We start from the raw sequence: 20,063 nt of genomic DNA, 5'->3' as shown, positions 1-20,063 counted from the left end.
ACCTGAAAATAAGTCCAAGAAAAGACGATCAAGCCCATAAAATGCACCTCACTCAGGCACATTTTAACCACATACATCACCCACCAAGATAAAAATCAAAAACGCTCCATGCTAGGAGCCCATGACCCCTGATTATGCCAGCTAATTAACAATTTCCTATTAATAGCTAAAGTTCTCTTTTAAAAGACTTGCAGTGAAAGCTTATCCGGCACATGTTCCATCAGTCCATTCTACAGAGTATTCAACCTGGCACTTTGCTTACATATTCCCTTTATTCCAACAACCCACCTCCTTCTCAAGTAATTTGTCTGATCCCTAACTCCTTTTGCAGTTTCCAAGATATCTACTCTAAGCCTTTCATTTATAAAGTAAATGGACCCAACTCTGAAACTGCCTTCATGAGTCAACAGCCTTTTTGTTAGATGCCTTCAGTTGGCTGAAATTAAAAATGGCTTAATTTAATGCAGGATCTTAATAAATAAAAGATTTTGCCTACTTTCTTTCCTGAAGACACTGATTCATGAATAAGGAGTTCTGTGGTGTTTGTGGTCCTATAGTATCTCAATGAAATGCCCATTTTGATTTAACCTGTGAATATTCAGGGTAGCGGCATGGGCTCTTTCTTTACCCTATATAACATTGCTCTAATGTTCCCCCCTACTGATACTGTTTAAAGCAACTCAGAACACAAACTGACTCTGGAGATTCTTCTGGTCATTATAGAGCAGTGTCCCTCTAGAAGAATATTACTTATGGCCACAAATTCTGTAGAATTTGAACCTACACCTTGGAATGTTTCAGATGAACCTCTGCTCCAAATCAACACCAATGAAATCCATCAAGAAGACATAAAAGTCCGCAATTTGAGTGAAGATAATTTACCAGTGTGGATTCCTATTCTCAGCTTCAGCTGGTCATTGGGTCTGTGTCGTATTTTAAATGATTTCACTGCTTCCAGTAGTGCTAAGGACATTCTGGCAGTCTCTCGCGCATGGAGTTTACCATTTCGTACTGGGAGCCCAGATACAACCATATAGGCATCTCCGATTGTTTCTACCTGAAGGTGAGAGAACAAACGCTTTGTTAGTTGGGCAAAAGCAAATTGCTGCCGAAGCTGGAAGTCCGAAATACAAAGACGAAATTGTGGTATTAAGGTGGGAGATGTCTTATTTTCTATTAGGGCTCTAAGTTGCAACATGACATTTGATTTCGAACTTTTAACTCTGAAAGTCAATTGGTGCTATTCTGGCTTCCTGATGTAACTTTGTTGGACGATAAGCAGAATTCTTTGATCAATAACGTGAATGGATTACAGCAATTGTTCATACTGCCACTTCCAATTCAAGACCATTAAATTCTGGAGGTTCACAGTACACAAGATTAAGCTTAAGATTTCTGCCAAAGCAATACAAAATAAATTTCATTTTCCTTTTCCAGGAATATTAAGCGACTGAAATATAGATCTAATCTTTCTTCAGAAAGTGTAATAATCTCAGCGTCAGCAGTCAGGGCTTTCTCAGCCACGTACAGGGATGTCCTACAGTATTCGGGATGAGAAAGCACAACAGGTTAAAATAAAGCAAATAAGAACCAACTTAACCTGCAATAACACATCGAGCATGTGACTAAACCTCATCAGGTTGGAGAAGGTGAGTACGCTGCAGGAACTCAGTGGAAAGTGAAACTGTCCTGACAAGAGTAATATAAAGGTGAAAGTGAGGACTGCAGATGCTGGAGAATGGAGTCGAGAGTGCGGTGCTGGAAAAGCACAGCAGGTCAGGCAGCATCCGAGGAGGAGGAGTATCGACGTTTTGGGCAAAAGCCCTTCATCAGGAATGGAATAATATAAAGGTCAGCCACAAAGAATCATGCAGAAAGGTGCAGTTCTTTCAGATTGAATGAACTGATGCTGTTAGGGCCAGCAACTCAATGCAAATTTTATATACCAGAGAGCAATCTCACTTTTCTGCCTGTGAGACCTCCTTTAACATGTAGCCTGCAGGAGCAGGTATACCTTGCACCAGCCCACCAACTACAGTGACATGAATAGCATCCTGCAATACCTACTGCTGCTGCCTTCTCGTCAGCCATATGTAATGGACAGAAGAGGGTGATTAGACACAGAGCTGTTGAAATCCTTCATGCAGAGTCTGTAGACCAAGGGTAAGCTTTTCTGAACAGTGGAGACTTAGCTGGCTCTGCACACATTTGCAACCACACGGTAAGGGATGGTTACATAGTGATGATGATACTCGATAAACCATATAGGGCCTGTAGCAATCCAAGGGATCTGGATTAATATCCAGGAGAGGTAAGGTCATATCCCATCATATAAAATCTAAAGATCTCCCGTCGGTTAGATAGCTACCTGTTGCCTACAGCTGTCAAGTTGAACACAATCCTCATTATTAAAAACCATTCATGGGTTACAGACATTTCTGCCCATGTAACACTTATTGTTCATCCCTAATTGCCCAAAAGGCAGTTAGAGTCAGCCATATTACTGTGGGGCTGCAGTCACATATATAAAAGGCCAGATTTTCAATCCTAAACATTTGTAATGACCCAAATGGGCTTTTAATGACAATTGACAGTGGTTACATGTCTGTTAGCGTTTTTAAAAATTTCAGATCATTACTGTATTCAAAGTTCACTATCTGCCATGGTGGGATTCAAATTCACATCGCCAGAATATTAGCCTAGGGTTCTGGATTACCAATCTCTTGATCTCTATGCTACCACTCTTCACATCTGGGTATATATAGGATCTCGCAATCTGCAGCCACAGCTCCATCAGGTTTGTTCATGAGAGCTTCCAACTATATTAACCTGAAGGCAGACTAGACTGATCACAACCAGAGCGATGTCAGATTTGCTTCCTTTACCTGATTTTCAGAAGACAGTGCCCATGGAGCAAATAGGATGCCAGCAGAAGAGACAGCTGTATTTGATAATCAGAAGGGCATCCAGAGCTTTGTCATGCAGTTGATGTGTGATCGCTGTGAAAGAACAGTGCAAGTGTGTGCTGTATCCAGGGAGCTACCATAACTAGCTCATCCTTTAGCAGGTTCCATAGTTTCTTGATTCCTGGGGACCAAAAGTAACCACACCTTGCCCTGTTGGATGATCTCAGTGAGGAAGCCAAGCAAACATGGAACAGGAGAGCAGGCACTTTACCACTAGAGCCACAACAACAAAAAAAAACCCAAAGCCTTACTCAAAAAGAGAATGTGCTGCTTTGACCGATGTGAACATTCCTTTAGCATCTCTCAGCAAGGCCATCCACAATTGCAGTGGTCTATTGTACTCTGCGCAACACGGTATCTTTGGTGTGAGAGAAGTAGGAGGATCCTGAGGTCCTACTGGGCTTTTAAAGAGTTTGATGAAGACATAAGCAATCTTGCAATAGTTAGAGATGTCCTTGGTTCATAAAGTCAGGACATAGAATAGTTTTGGATGGAAGTGAGGAATAGAAGGGGAAGGTTGTGCAGTAATCTAGAACCAATATAAATAAAAACCACACTGAAGGGTGAATTCTACAAGCAGAAATATTAGGTGCTTGTGTTAGCAGGACAGAAATACCTATGGATGATTTCAATGTATATATAAATGAGAGAAAACTGATTGGCTATAATGCCTTGATGAAGAGTTTATAGAGTGTTCTTAGAGCCGCATATTATGGAGCTGACTAGAGTGTAGCTGCACTAGACTTGGTATTATGCAATCTAATAGGTTTAATTATTAATCTCAGTAATGACATTTAGCTACTGAGAATCATAATATGATTAAAATTTACATCTAGTTTGAACAGAAGAAGAGTGGGTCTAAACCTAGGATTTTAAGCTTAAACAAGGGCAAGTGTGTGGATGTGAATGCTGACCTGTCTGTTTGCTTTAAGTAGTGGCAGATATTAAAATAAATATTGCAGCATATTCAAAATAAATACTTTTCTAGTATAAAGAAAAAAATCCAAAGGAAAGACACACCATTCTACGTTAATTAAAGAAGTTAAGAAAAGCATCAAACCTAAGGAAAAAGCATATAACTGTTTAAAGGTGAGTGGGAATTCTAATGACTGGTCAGAATACAAAGAACAGTTAAATGGTTAATTAGAACTAATAAAGTAGAATATAACAGGAAGCTAATTACAAATACAAAAACAGACAGTAAGAGCTTCTGTGGAGATCTAAAAAGGAAAAGAGCAAGTAAAGTCAGTGGGGGGCGTGGGGGGGGGGGGGGTGCAAATTCTGAGGTGCAGATGGATCCAGGAGTTCTAGTCCATAAGTCTCAAAACATTAGTATGCAGGTTCAATTCATAATCACTGAGAGAATGTGAAGACTGCAGATGCTGGAGAGTCAGAGTCAAAAGGTGTGGCACTGGAAAAACACAGCAGGTCAGGGTGCATTCGAGGAGCAGGGAGAGTGAACATTTTGGGCATAAGCACTTCATCAGCTTATGCCCGAAACGTCAACTCATCTGCTCCTCGTATGTTGCCTGACCTGCTGTGTGTTTCCAGTGCCACATTGTTTGACTGCATACATAATCAGCAAGGCGAATGGGATGCTAGCCTTTGCTATGAGAAGAATTGAGAATAAAAATAATGTTGATATACTTCAGTTAAACATGCCGATGGTGACACCACACCTCAAATACTGCATACAGTTTTAGTCTCCTTCTTTAAAGAAGTATGTAAAATGTGCCAGAGGTTGTTCAGGCTGGATTCTTAAATTGACATCTTGAATGTGATTTGGTATTTTACGCGGAAAGATTAGACTGGTTTTTATTGAGGTTCAAAAGAGCCAGGGTTGGTTCCATTGAATTTCATAAGATCCTGAATGGAGTTGACAAACTGGATGTGGAAAGGATGTTCACCCTAATGGGTAAGTCCTGAGCTAGGGAACATGGCTTTAAATTAGAGATCAGCTGTTTAGGATAAAGATGAGTGGAATTTTCCTTCAGTGGGTTGTGTAACTTTGGAAATGTCTGCCTCAGACGTCAGTGGAGGCAAGGTCATTAAATATTTTTAAGGCAGAGTTAGATTGACTATTTTTAGGCAAGGGAATCAAACGTTATTGTGGGGGAAGGGTGGGGTGGGGTGAGACTGTGGAAGTTGAAACATAAACAGCACAATCTCCTATTGATCATCTGCTGGTCTGTGGCAGAATTCTATATGTTCACCATTCTCTGGGTAAAGAACTTTCTTCTCATTTCCGTCCTAATGCTAATGCTAACCTGAACTCATGTCCTTAGACTGTGACCTGTGGTTCTAAACTCTCCAGTCATCACGACTATTACCCTTCCTGTGTTTACTCTGTCTAGCCCTGTTAGAAGCTTCGGTTTCAATGAGATCTACTCATTTTTTTTGGGGGGGGGGGGAGTGTGGAAATTAGACAGCCATGACAGACATAATAACTCAGGAAATGTATCACAGAAAAACAGAGAGCCTATAAAGTGGCCAAGAGCACTGGGAAATCAGAAGATTGGGAAGACTACAAAAACAAACAGAGGATAACAAACAGAGAAATAAGGAAGGAGAGGATCAAATATGAAGGTAAGCTAGCCAGTAATATTAGAAATGATAGCAAAAGTTTCTTTCAACACATAAGAAACAAAGGAGAAGCAAAAGTAGAGATTGAGCCACACCAATTGATGCAGGAAGGCTAGTGATGGGAGATAAGGAAATAGCTGAAGAACTTAATAAATACTTTGTGTCAGTCTTCACAGAGGAAGAAATGAATAATATCCCAACACTTAAGGAGAGTCAAGGGGCAGAGTTGAGTATGGTGACCATTACAAAGGAGAAAGTACTTGATAAGCTAAAAGGTCTAAAACCTGATAAATCTCCTGGCCCGCATCGGCTACACCCTAGAGTTCTGAGGGAGGTGGCTGAAGAAATAGCGGAGGCATTGGTTGTGATCTTTCAAAAATCACTGGAGTCAGGGAAAGCCCCAGATGATTGGAAAATCACTGTTGTAACCCCCTTGTTCAAGAAAGAATCAAGACAAAATTATGAAAATTATAGGCCAATTAACCTAACCTCGGTTATAGGTAAAATTCTAGAACCCATCGTTAAGGATGAGATTTCTAAATTCTTGGAAGTGTAGGGTTGGATTAGAACAAGTCAGCATAGATTTAGTAAGGGGAGGTTGTGCCTGAAAAGCCTGTTAGAATTCTTTGAAGAGATAACAAGTAGGTTAGATCAGGGAAACCCAGTGGATGTAATCTACCTAGACTTCCAAAAAGCCTTTGATAAGGTGTCTCATGGGAGGCTGCTGAGTAAGGTGAGGGCCCATGGTGTTCGAGGTGAGCTACTGGCATGGATTGAGGATTGGCTGTCTGACAGAAGGCAGAGAATTGGGTTAAAAGGTTCTTTTTCGGAATGGCAGCTGGTGACAAGTGGTGTCCCACAGGATTCAGTGTTGGGGCCATAGCTGCTCAATTTATATATAAATGATCTGGATGAAGAGACTGGGGGCACTCTGGCGAAGTTCACCGATGATATGAAGTTAGGTGGACAGGCAGGTGGTTCTGAGGAGGTGGGGAGGCTACAGAAAGATTTAGACAGTTTAGGAGAGTGGTCCAAGAAATGGCTGATGAAATTCAATGTGAACAAATGCGAGGTCTTGCACTTTGGAAAAAAGAACCCAGGCATAGACTATTTTATAAATGGTGAGAAAATTCATAAAGCCAAAGTACAAAGGGATCTGGGAGTGCTAGTACAGCATTCTTTAAAGGTTGACTTGCAAGTTGAGTCCGTGGTTAAGAAAGCAAATGTAATGTTGCCATTTATCTCAAGAGGTTGGAATGTAAAAGCAGCGATGTGCTACTGAGACTTTATAAAGGCCTGGTTAGGCCCCATTTAGAATACTGTGTCCTGTTTTGGGCCGCACACCTCAGGAAGGACATACTGGCACTAGAGCGTGTCCAGCAGAGATTCACATGGATGATCCCTGGAATGGTAGGTCTAACATACGATGAATGGCTGAAGATCCTGGGATTGTATTCATTAGAGTTCAGAAGGTTGAGGGGAGATCTAATAGAAACTTACAAGATAATGCATGGCTTAGAAAGGGTGGATGCTGTGAATTTGTTTCTGTCAGGCGGGGATACTAGGATTCGTGGGCACAATCTTAGAATGAGACCTGATCAATTTAGAACGGAAATGAGGAGACATTTCTTCAGCCAGACAGTGGTGGACCTGTGGAATTCACTGCCACAGAGCACAGTGGAGAGGGGGACATTAAATGTCTTCAAGGCAGAAATTGATAAATTCTTAATCTCGTAAGAGATATGGGGAGATTGCAGATAAGTGGAATTCAAATGCCCATCAGCCATGATTAAATGGTGGAGTGGACTCAATGGGCTGAATGGCCTTACTTCCGCTCGTAATTCTTATAGTCTTATGGAAGGATGTTGTGAAACTTGAAAGGGTTCAGAAAAGATTTACAAGGATGTTGCTAGCTTGGAGGATTTGAGCTATAGGGAGAGATTGGGGCTGTTTTCCCTGGAGTGTCAGAGGCTGACGGGTGACCTTATAGAGGTTTATAAAATCATGAGGGGCATGGATAGGATAAATAGACAAAGTCTTTTCCTTGGGGTGGGGAAGTCCAGAACTAGAGGGCATTGGTTTAGGGTGAGAGAGGCAAGATATAAAAGAGACATGAGGGGCAATGTTTTCATGCAGAGGTTGGTATGTGTATGGAATGAGCTGCCAGAGGAAGTGGTGGAGGCTAGTACAATTGCAACATTTAAAGGGCATCTGGATGGATATATGAATAGGAAGGGTTTGGAAGGATATAGGCCAGGTGCTGGCAGGTGAGACTAGATTGGGTTGGGATATCTGGTCAGCATGGACGGGTTGGACTGAAGGGTCTGTTTTCGTGCTGTACTCTGTATGTCAGTCTTGCCATCCCAAGAATCCAATAAAAGACTGTGAATGCCTGATCAGTTCACCTTCACATTGAGCAATTTTGTACTGCATTCCACTTGGCTTTGATCTAACCCTATAGAAAACAATATTTATTTGTGGTTGATTCAAGGTCAAATTGATTCTTGTGCAGTATGATTCTTGTATCTGTTCTGATAGCAAACAGACCTTTATGATTCACCATGCTGAAGTGAAGTTCACTCAACTGGAGAAGTGTATTATCACCAAGAGTGTGGATAAGGCAGTTCTAACTGTTTACCATCTGTACTTGTTGCAGTTTATATTGAAGTAATTTCAGGTGTGACTCTTGGATCAGACTCAACCCAGTTACCTTGGAACCTCGTCCAATACAATTTGCTACGCATGATTAAAGACATATAGCTCATCAGGAAGCCACTTCAAGAATGGCAGTCACAAAGGATGTAAAATTACTATCATAAATCATACAGATTTCAGTGCATTAAGAAACAGCATCTGTAAATTGAAAAATGTTTCCAGTCATAGGAAGGTCAATAACTAACAGTCACAGGTTCGAGGCAATTGGCAGAAGAATGATGAGTTTTTTTAAACATTTTGATAATTGGAATGCACTGTCTGAAAACATGGTCGAAGCAAAATAAAATTTGATAAATAATAAAAAAAAGTGAGTTATTTACAGGGAGAGAGGAGATTGGGATTGGATGACTCTTTTAAAGAGCTAGTACAGGCATAATGTGTTAAATGGCCTGTTTTAATTCTGCACGTATTGAGATAATGATAACATAAACTGAGTTAACTTAACATGTACACCACACACACACACAGACAAACACACACAGTGAGATCATCCCTTATGCTGTATTCTTCATGGACAGTTTTTTTTCACCTCTTTTTGCCTTTTTATTAGCAGTCTTTTCCATTTGAAAAAAATTGTTGAAACTGCAATATGATTCACATGATGTGTATTCAGAGAATATAACATTTCATCAACAGCTGGCATTTCTCAACAAATTTAAACAGTTTAGAAACAGCTATCACATGATCAAACACTAACCCTCAGTCCTAAGTAGACTGTTGTACATAAAGTAAACAAATATATACATAACGAACTTCTCCCATTCTCTCTTATTGTATAATAATACCATTCAATTTAAAGATGGGAGGGCATATAGCTGTTGCTTAAAATGTATTTTACATACCTTGTAGACATCAAAATTGTCAATAATTGCATCAAAACAGGTATAAAGATCATTCAGCAAGGTCACAACCTGCATGAAGAAATAAAAATCCTTATCTACAGATGTATTTGAAAGCAATTGAGCAACAAACAAAATAATCAATAAAAAAATATAAATTCTGATATTAGCAAAGTAACCAAACTATACAAGGAAACAATATTATGGAAAGCTATTTAAACAGCCACCTCTTCTGAAAACTGCATTTAATTGTGTTTTGAACACAATACTGTTGAACACAACACAACATTTTTTTTTGTTAATGATTCATGGGTTTTGATTTCCATAATTGATAGTCTTTACCATTTTTATGCCTATATAAATGACCCAGTGGCTATTTCCAGAGTGACGACTCCATAGTGAATTCTTGGACTTTTCTAAATATGGTGGGCAGACTATTTTTGCCTCAAATGAATTGAATGAAAGAAGAAGATTTTTTTTCTAGACCAGTGATTCAAAAATATTGTCATTAAGAACACACCTGCAAGGTCCCTTCCTAGCCACTCACCATCCTGACTTGGAAATATATCATCATTCCTTCATTGTCGCTGGGTCAAAAACATGGAAATCCCTCCCAGAGGGCAATTTGGGGCAATCTACAGCATGTGGACTTCAGTGGTTCAAGAAGGCAGCTCACTGCCACCTCTTCAAGGGCAACTAGGGATCAATAATAAATGCTGGCCAGCCAGACATGCCCACATCTAAAAGAAAAGTAATTCTCAAATCACATTAGGCTACTTTAAATGTAATATGTTTGGGTATTCAACTATTTTGGACCCTTTTAGATTGTCTATAACTTTCATTTTAGTTGGGCTATGTTTATGGCCAATGTCACCACTAGGCGGAGCACCATGTGTTTATGTGCTAAATTGTTTTAAGATCGCATCCAGCTAAAATGCATCCTATGTTCTCAATAAATATAAATAAGGGCCAAAGAAGTGAAAATCATTTGGAGAGCCCATGAGAGTGGTCTTAAAAGTACTCCTTGCATTCGGAATTTTGTGTAAACCTTTTACCATGTCTTTTGACAGACCTGCTGTATTTCACTGCCCTTTGCTTAGCTCCCTTCTGGAGCTGTCCTTGACATACCAATTTCAATACTCTTCTTTTAATTTCAGCCTTTCAACGATAAAGACTAAGATTAAGTAAAGACAACTTGTGGTTTGCAAATGTTTATAAGTGCACCAATTTTTTGAAAGTGCATCAAAAGACTGTTCAGCCTTTACCCTACAAGCTGTGTTTCATTAATGACCTGATGTTATGGTGCAATTGCAGATGGATTACACTGGGCCATTTTTAAACGTGCTGACCTATCTCCTGTGTTGGGAATACATATTGCAAGTCATTTATTTTTGATATTGTATTTTTTTGGTTGAGGGAGGCATATTTCTTTTTTTCTTTTTAATAAAAACTTGGTAAGAGTAATCATTCAGAATCTTTAACATTCTGCATTCAACCTCCATCTTGATTTCATTCGCATTTTTTATGATGTTCACTACTTCTCTGTTTTACCTCTCACTAACTTGCGGTTAATTTTTTTACTATTATGTGTTGCCTGTGCAGATATGCTTTTTACTAGATCTTTCTAGAGTTTCTTTTCTCATTTAAAAAAAATGTTTCTACATCTTCTTACAATTCTTCAATGAACTATTTCCATTGTAAATGTTGTTTTGTAAGCATTCCTATTCTGTGTATAGACCTATATTTTTAACATTAGTCCTTCAAAGATGATTTGCATCTACTTGACTACAGTGTTCAATCCACTTCATTTGCTTTGACTGTTCCCCAATCCCATTGAATTTAACCCAATTAAAGTACTACACTTGCTTTTAGCTCTCAGTATAACATAAACCAAATCATGTTAAACTGTTTTGTTTTGCTGTCTGTCAGATATTTTTTATCTTCCATTTTAAATGTTTTGTCAGAATATCTTATTGGGAGACAAAAAAACACTGCAGATGCTGGAATCCAAGGTTGACAAGCAGAAGGCTGGAAGAACACAGCAAGCCAGGCAGCATCAGGAGGTAGAGAAGTCAGCATCTCATTGTCTTCTCCACCTCCTGATGCTGTCTGGCTTGTTGTGTTCTTCCAGCCTCCTGCTTGTCTTCCTTGTCAGAATAACTAACAAATAGAAGGTCAAGGTGTGCTGTCCCTCACACATACTAAGCAATACTGAGTCTGGAATCAGTCACATCTTGTATTTATCAATGCTTTCTCTCACCTTTGGGTATTCCTACTTCATATTTAATGATTGAAACAGCCAATTAAGATAGGTTTGTCTCATTGTACCTTTTCTTCCTTACAACATTTAAAAGGCATCTGGATGGGTATATGAATAGGAAGGGTTTAGAGGGATATAAAGCCAAATGCTGGCGAATGGGACTAGATTAATTTAGGATATCTGGTCGGCATGGATGAGTTGGACCGAAGGGTCTGTTTCTGTGCTGTACAACTTGATGACTCTATGCTGGCAGAGTCTATCTATTCTTTGTTACCAGATCATGCTTGTTTTCTTGAGCACTGTTTTCCTTCCTGATGAAGGAGCGGCGGTCCCAAAGCTAGTGCTTCCAATTAAACCTGTTGGACAATAACCTGGTGTTGTGTGATTTTTAACTTTATACACCCCAGTCCAACACCGGCATCTCCAAATCATTCCTTCCTCGTGTCTCCCTAACCTGTACTCTATCTTGTCTTGGATCTCATCTTACATTAGTCATTAACTGCCAGAAAAAATCCTTAGCTATTAACAAAGGCAGCATTGTTGTTTTTATCTAGAATACCAAACAATTATTAACCAAGTTAATTAGAATTAATTCAAGGTGAATGCATGTCTTTATGAAGATTGTCAGAATTGGTTATGAATCAATAACCTGTTAGATAGCTTTTCCCAGCTATAATCCCTATGGATTATGGATTTAAATTAAGGAGTAAAATCATAACCTTGGCCCCAAATACTACCCTTACAAGTGAGTTACAGAGCTAGAATAAATGTGTTGTTACCTGTTATAAGAGGAACTTAAACTTAAATATATTTCCTAGTCTTTGTTTCTGGAAAGAAATAGCATCTGGCACTTAATTCAATGCCAGTAACCATGAAACAAAATCAGTTTCTGCCAATCTCTTGTGTTCTGAAACACATTGGCAAATGCAGATCTTCTATGTATAAGGAATAAGCTCCATAATTGACTTTTGTGAAAGAACAGATTAGATTTACAACTTACTGGCCCAGATATAAACTGATGTTATAAATAGGTTTTGCATTATGGAAGCATTGATATAAAGGAAACAAGAATCAACTAATTTCTACAAAAGGTGGACAATCACAAACCAAATTTTTTATTCATTCAGGGCTTATGGATATCACTAGCAGGGCCAGCATTTATTGCCAACCCCTCATTGTCACAGGAAATGTGGTGGTGATTTGCTGCAGTTCATTTGGTGTTTTTTTAGGTGCACTATTTTGACCCAATGAGGCTCAAGTAATGGCGATATATTTCCAAGTTTGGATTTTGAGTGGCTTGTTGGTGACCTTGCAGATAGTAGTGTTCCCTTGTATCAGCCTAGGCATCAAGTTGAAAATCTGCAACAATATGAATTCAAAGAACATGCAATTTCTCTTAATTTGTTGGCTAATGAAATACTTTAATGAACAGCATTGGTACTAACAGGATATGTAAATACTGATTTGTTAAGTGTCTTTCTGCATCCAAATTATTTGAACTGTGGCAGATTGCATTAAACCTTTCCTTCAGTCTTCTTACCCAAGGTTAACTGATGATACCGGTACTTATTTATACACTTTAACAACTTAATATTAGGTTTGAGTGTTTGGGCAGAAAGCAATCGAGAATTCATTTTTTAGTTTGTCCAAAAGTATTTCATTTCATAAATAAGTTTAAAATGGTAAACGGTGTGCTGATATCCATTGCATCTATTGTTATAGACGATACAGTTTGGGTGATATAATTGACACTATGATTCACATTATTGAACTTATTCATACAAGAATGCAATATCGTTTATAGAAATTGCAATGAAATATTGCATCAACATAGAAGGTCGCAAAATTAGTAGACCTCAGTTAACAATGTACTACCTGTAGTGGTGTGCTTTCTGCAGACATTGAAGTGAATCCAACAATATCACTGAAGTAAATTGTGACACTGTCAAATGCCTCTGCTTGTACTGTCTCACCCCACTTCAGCTGTTCTGCCACTGAGCTGCAACAAAAATATGAATGCTTAAATAAGAGCAGGTTCTGTGTGTCTCACATCAGAAATTTTTGATTTAAACTCAAAGAAGAGATTGACTATCAATAATGACACAAATGTCACATATCTTAACGAATGAAATACCTTTTTGAAACATCTACTTATTTTACTGCCTGAACTTTTCATGACTCATTCTGATGTACTCAGAACCTAGATTATGTGTATGCTACTGAATACATGACATTTCAATTTTCAAACAAAAGCAAGTTGAATTTTGAAATACATAGTGTTTAATTATTGCTTCTTCATCATCTCCATTATCTACATTTCTAGAAAAGCAGGAATTATCTCTTGCTTGGGTTTTGTCAATAGCAATTAGAATGCTTCCAGTTTTTGACTTTTTGACCCAATTAGGAGGTAGAAATGTAAGGGGACATGTACAGGGAGGTAGATTGCTTGCTTGTTCCCCGCATATGTAACTGGAGCAGATGTCATCCTTTGCAAACCTTTCCAATTACAATTCCTATAGTTTGATTAAAGAAGTATCAAGGTCCAAAATCCACAGATCAATCATAACAACGCACAAGACTACTCCATAATACAACTGAAGACCAGACTCCTTTCTTTGCTGCAGACAATCTCTCCCTATAGTCCCCACTCCAGCACTTTTCACCATTGATATTTATTTCCAGTTGATGTTTCTTGCATACAGTATTTTATTGCTGTGCAATGCCAGCTTTCAAACTTGTAAAGATTCGAAGTTGTGCACATAATTTGTGTCCAGTTTTTTAAAAAACAAATATTTTAGGATTTCATCACCAATAAAATTTCCAGTACATCACTTAACAAAAATTACAAACTGGTTTGTTTCTGAGTTGTCTCTTTCTATAATTCCTTAATTTATGAAATTGACTTAGACTTATTCAGACTCTGTAAATCAGTTATCCTCTATACCATCATTGTTATAAAACAGTGTATGTTCTGACTCAGCATGAGCAATGCATTATATATGCATTGTCTTGTTACTGTTTTTTTTAAATGCCAGTGCTTATAAAGAAAACTGGCTGTGTAATCCTGTCATACTGTAATTATACCTTCAAGGCAGTCCATAAACCATATTCAAAACACAGGCTGGGGGGTCCATAATTTTCAGCTTTTACACTCTCAGCTTGTGCCAGGAGTGCTGAAAGACAATCCTTGCAGCAGTGTTCATGAAAATATCATAAAAAAACTTTGCTTTAAACTCATAGGGCACAATTCTTCACTGATGAATTTGCAGTTGGAATGAGGATGAGTGGTTTGTAAGATAAACTGAGCCGCATTCTCACTTGCCCAGTACTAATATCTCTGCAATTCCTTGCCCCCATTGTAACTTGCCCCAATTGAATTTCAAATCTTGGGATCCATGCGCCAGCAGACATGCCCATCAATGCTGAAGCATATAAAACTGGAAGTGCAGAGAGGCCAGAAATAAAGGAGTGCAAATAAAGTGCAGCTTTAAAATTTGGAAATGTACTGTAAGTGGATCAAGAGACATGCTGTGTTGGTTCGGAGAGGCTGACATATGTCAGCAGTCATGGATCCAGAGTATATGCTGCCTTTGCTTATGGAACATACCCTGAAATACTGATGCTGGTGTTCAAGATGGAAGTCTGGAGAATCAAGTAGAGAACTCACATCGCCAGGCACCTTCTTTGTCAGGGAGTTTCACTTCTATTCTCTACTGCCTATCCAGTGGATGGTAGAGTGGGAAGCTGTATATTAATGATGTGAGATTAGATAGTAGTGAGGGTGATAGTGAGGGATAATCCCAACTAATTGACCTCTTGCTGCACACTAATGAGAATCTCAACTCAACATTTGGGACTTTGTAGGAAAATTCAATTACTCGCTCCTGATGTCAAGAAAGGTCTCCTTCCACTTCTCATGTCATTCTCCCAAATTTCTCAACATTGCCCACATCATTCAGGCCCTGGGAAGACCCAACCATTGAATTTGACATTAGTTTAGACTAATTAACACATAATTGAAGACACTCCCTATCAATCAATGATGTATTCAGTTATGCAGGTTATTGCTGAAGCTTCTTGTGTTTGTTGTATATGAGTTTTGATTTAGATGAGCAGATGTCACATGGTAAGATTCTTCTTGAGAATTTAAAGATACACTGTATTGATTTACAAAGAAAAGGAAGCAGCATGAACTATAACTCTGTATCTTCAACCAGATTGTCAGTTTACAGGAATATCTAGAGCAAGTTGCATATAAAACAGATCAGACTCAGCCAGGAGCAGCTACAGAAACATTGGCTGCAGCTAAACGTAATGCAACAGAAAATGACAGACCTGTAAAAGCAGGTGATAATGCAAAACATACTAATAAAAGGGCTGCCAATCATTGAGGAGACTTTTCCTTCAGAAATATTTGCTAGCAATAATACTGTAGTGAAAGAATGTCAGAGGGACAACTAATGAAGCAGCAAAAGAAAGTGATCCAGAGATCCAAGAAAACAAGTGTTGAGGAGACTTGACAGGTTTTAGAGCAGGTTATGAAGGTGGAAATATATTGAGCACCAGAAGGTTGAAATTCTGAAGAAAATAGGGTATAAAAGCTTATAATGTGTTTTCCTGTCTTAATTGAACTAACCCGCAAAATTAATCAATCCCTGATAAGCAATTGATCATTAAACCATTATCTTTATCATGACACAGTGTAAGTGTCATTCAATTCCAGATAGGAGCAACTTGCATTTAGAAAAGGCTGTCTCAGAGTGTTTTATAGCACATGAAGGTCACTGTTTTATGTTTTTAATACACCTGCCAATTTTGGTTGAAGGATAAAGCGTGTTCTGCTTTTCTTCTTCAAATGGGTTTGTGTGATATTTTATGACTTGGAAGGGCACCCACAATGTTGGTTAAAGTCCTATCTGACCATACAGCTTTTGCACAGTATTTTATTGATACCCACTTATATTATATGATCAAACCTCTGGTGTAAAGAGTAAATACCTAAATACCTGACTTTAACTCAAAAAGAAATGCACGAGGCAAGACTTATATAACAAGGCACCTTTATCAGATTTGCTATTTTATATATGAGCCATTTTGGGATTTTCCCTTCCAAGCTATTCAACTCTTTGAGTCTATAACAGCTCTCTGCAAGAACAGTTTGGCTAGTTCCAGATCCTGATAGCACAAAAGTTGATGGAAAAGGCAAGGAAATCAGGCTCAAATTTCTCAGACCTCACTTGGGAGCTAAGATCTGATAATTTGAAAAGTTATCAAGACATGAAAGGTTGCATTCAATATGAGTAGAGTATTGCCAGGCACTAAATGATACATGCATCGGTAAGAATGTCGGAGAAACATGTGACAATGGCCAGCAAGAAGCCTCTCAATGTTGAGGGGACCAAATCCTCTTTTCCAAACAAGTCTTGAGCAGTAAGACAAAATTCTCACCTATCTACATGCATTAGCATATATTAACATCTCATTATTAGCTAAGTTTACAGTGGCATGGCGGCTCAGTGCTGCTGCCTCACAGTGTCAGGCAAATGGGTTTGATTCCACACCCAGGCAACTGTGTGGAGTTTGCACATTCTCCCTGTGTCTGCATGGGTTTCCTCCGGTTACTCCGGTTTCTTCCCACTATCCAAAATTGTGCAAATTAGGTGGATTGACAATGCTAAATTACCCATCGTGTCCATGGATGTGCAAGCGGGGTGGATTAACCATGGGAAATGCAGGGTTATAGAGTAGAGGGATGGGTCAGGGTGGGAAGCCCTTCAGAGGGTCAGTACGGGCAGAATGGCCTGCTTTCATACTGTACGGATTCTGTGAATAGGAAGTATTGTTATGCAGTTTTCTATTCTCCCACCTGCTGGACAGAAATGTATCAGTAACAGTTCCTGAGATGAAAGTGAGAGTGGCTACCTGGAAACCTCAGCCCATTGCTTGGTCCTCCGGCTTTCCAGCTTGGACGTCAGCCACCATCTTGGGGTACACTCCACAGGCAGTGAGCCTATGCATCCCCACATAAAGACATTCATATCTGACATGTACCAGCCTCACTGGCATATATTTAAATCACTTACAAGTTCATGCTGCATTTCATTGTAATGCTGCTGCCAGGACACTTTGCATGCAGGAACAGATAACCATAGGAACAGGAGTGAGCTATTCAGCTCCTCAAACATGTTCCACCATTCTTTGATATCTTGGCTGATCCATGATTCCTTAAATATGCCTTTGGCCGAAATCCCTTAATATCTTTGTTTAATAAAAATTAATCTATCTCAGATTTAAAATTATCAACTGATCTATTATCTGCTGCCATTTGAGGAAAACTCTTCCAAACATCTACCGTCCTATATGTGTAGAAGTGCTTCCAACATCATCTCTGCGCGGTCTGGCCCGAATTCGCAGACTATGACCCCCAGTTCTCGAATCCCCAACTGGTAAAGTTTATCTCCCCTTTCTTTTCCTGTTAATATCTTGAAGACTTTAATCAGATTACCACTTAACCATACCATTAGGTCGACTAGGCTATATCTTAGTGATGATCTCTTGCTCACATAGCACTCACTCACTTTGCATTACTTGGATGCTACATCTCTGTTTTTGCATTGCCTTTTTGTGCTTTGTTACCTCATTCTGAACTGTAAGGCTCACAGTACTTGGAAATGAATCCTGGCTACAACAAACCCAGAGAGGGAGGAATAGGTATTTCTTTCTTCTGCCAAAGTAAGCAAGTTTGACTTGTGAATGATGTGAGGCACTTCAGAGGGCTGTAGCACTAATCATGGGGAAATGGTAGCTTGGTGATAATGTTGCTAAACTAGTTCTCTCAAACTTAAATAAAAACCAGCGGATGCTGAAAATTGGAAACGTCTGAAGAAGGGTCACTGAACCCGAAGTATTAGCTCTGTTTTCTCTCCACAGATGCTGCCAGACCTGCTGAGATTTTCCAGCAACTTCTGTTTTTGTTTGATTCATAAACCTAGGATAATGTCCTGGGGACATGGATTTGAGTAATTGAAAATGGTGAAATTTGAATTCTAAAAATTTGGGAAATTAAAAAAAATGTTATTCTATCTGTGACTATTGTTGATCGTTGTAAAAATCCATCTGGGTCAGTAACATCCTTCAGGAAAGGAAATCGACCATTCTTAACTGGTCTGGCCTGTAAATGACTCCAGAACTTGACTCTTAACTACCCTCTGGGTAACTATGATGGGCATATCCCATGAATAAATAAAAAAAAATCAGGCACTTTCACAGAATAGGTTGAAGCAATCTGTCATCATAGTGTTCTGTATGTGAATACGCATTGTCCATCTATATGGGGTGCAAATGCTGCTCACAAGCAATCACCGCCATTTCACTGCAGTTTGAAGGTAGTCATCTCTGTGAAGCAGAAATACTCATACGTGATCTTAACTGTGCTGTCTGTGGCTCATACAAAGGCCTGTCTCACTAACTTGATTGAGTGTTTTGAAGAACTAACCAAGAGGATTGATGAGGGCAGAGTGGTGGATGTGAGCTATGCAGACTTCAGTAATGTGTTCAACAAGTTTCCACATGATAGACTGGTTAACAAAGTTAGGTCACTGGGAGAACTAGCTATTTAGATACAGGACTGGCTCAAAGGTTGATGACAGAGGGCAGTGGTGGAGGGTTCCTTATCAGACTGCAGGCCTGTGTCCAGGGGAGTGCCACAAGGATTTGTGCTGTGTCCACTGCTTTTTGGCATTTATATAAATGATTTGGATATGAACATAGGAGGTACAGTTAGTAAGTTTGCAGACAACACTAAAATTGAAGGGATAGTGGACAGCGAAAAAGGCTACCTTGGAGTTCAATGGGATCTTGATCAGATGGGCCAATGGGCTGAGGGGTGGAAGATGGAGTTTAATTTAGATAAATGTGAGGTGCTGCATTTTGGAAATGCAAATCAGGGCAGGACTTATACACTTAATGGGAAGGTCCTGGAGAGTGTTGCTGAACAAAGAGACTTGGAGTGCAAGTTCATAGTTCCTTGAAAGTGGAGTCCCACATAGATTGGATAATGAAGAAGGCATTTGGTATTCTTTCCTTTATTGGTCAGAGTATTGAGTACAGGAGTTGGGAGGTCATGTTGTCGCTGTATAAGACATTTTTGGTGTACTGCGTGCAATTCTGGTGTGTCGCCTATAGGAAGGATATTGTGAAGAAAAGATTTACGAGGATTTTGCCAGCTTTGGAGGGTTTGAGCTATAGGGAGAGGCTGAATAGGCTGGGGCTATTTTCCCTGCTGTGACCTTACAGAAGTTTATAAATAGGCAAGTTATTTTCCCTGGGAGGGGGAAGCCCAGAAGTAGAGGGTATAGGTTAAAGGTGAGAGAGGAAAGATGTAAAAGCAACCTAAGGGGCAATGTTTCCATGCACAGGGTGGTGCGTGCATGGAATGAGCTGCCAGAGGAAGTAGTGGAGGCTGGTTCAAATATAGCATTTAAAGGTGTCTGTAGGGGTATATAAATAGAGTCATAGAGATGCACAGCATGGAAACAGACCCTTTGGTCCAATCCGTCCATGCCGACCAGATATCCCAACCCAATCTAGTCCCACCTGCCAGCACCCAGCCCATGTCTCTCCAAACCCTTCCTATTCATATACCCATCCAAATGCCTCTTAAATGTTGCAATTGTACCAGCCTCCACCACATCCTCTGGC

General features: G+C 39.4%; 1 protein-coding gene across 1 annotated transcript in view; it reads right to left on the bottom strand.

Annotated features, from left to right (window-relative positions):
- LOC122548373 (atrial natriuretic peptide receptor 2) overlaps positions 1-20,063 on the bottom strand; it is a 164,724-nt gene that overhangs the window by 20,626 nt on the left and 124,035 nt on the right. Inside the window, exons 17-19 of the mRNA XM_043686946.2 lie at positions 13,239-13,362; positions 9,107-9,175; positions 883-1,057 (exon numbers count right to left, since the gene is read on the bottom strand). Of these exons, the coding sequence (XP_043542881.2) occupies positions 883-1,057; positions 9,107-9,175; positions 13,239-13,362 (368 nt within the window). The remainder of the gene's footprint in view (positions 1-882; positions 1,058-9,106; positions 9,176-13,238; positions 13,363-20,063) is intronic.

The sequence above is a fragment of the Chiloscyllium plagiosum genome, unplaced genomic scaffold (genome assembly GCF_037043375.1).
Source record: "Chiloscyllium plagiosum isolate Xiang-an unplaced genomic scaffold, Cpla_swu_hap1 HiC_scaffold_1, whole genome shotgun sequence".
Lineage (NCBI taxonomy): Eukaryota > Metazoa > Chordata > Chondrichthyes > Orectolobiformes > Hemiscylliidae > Chiloscyllium > Chiloscyllium plagiosum.
The sequence above is the reverse complement of the archived record's forward strand: the minus strand, read 5'-3'. Positions and strand labels throughout refer to the sequence as shown.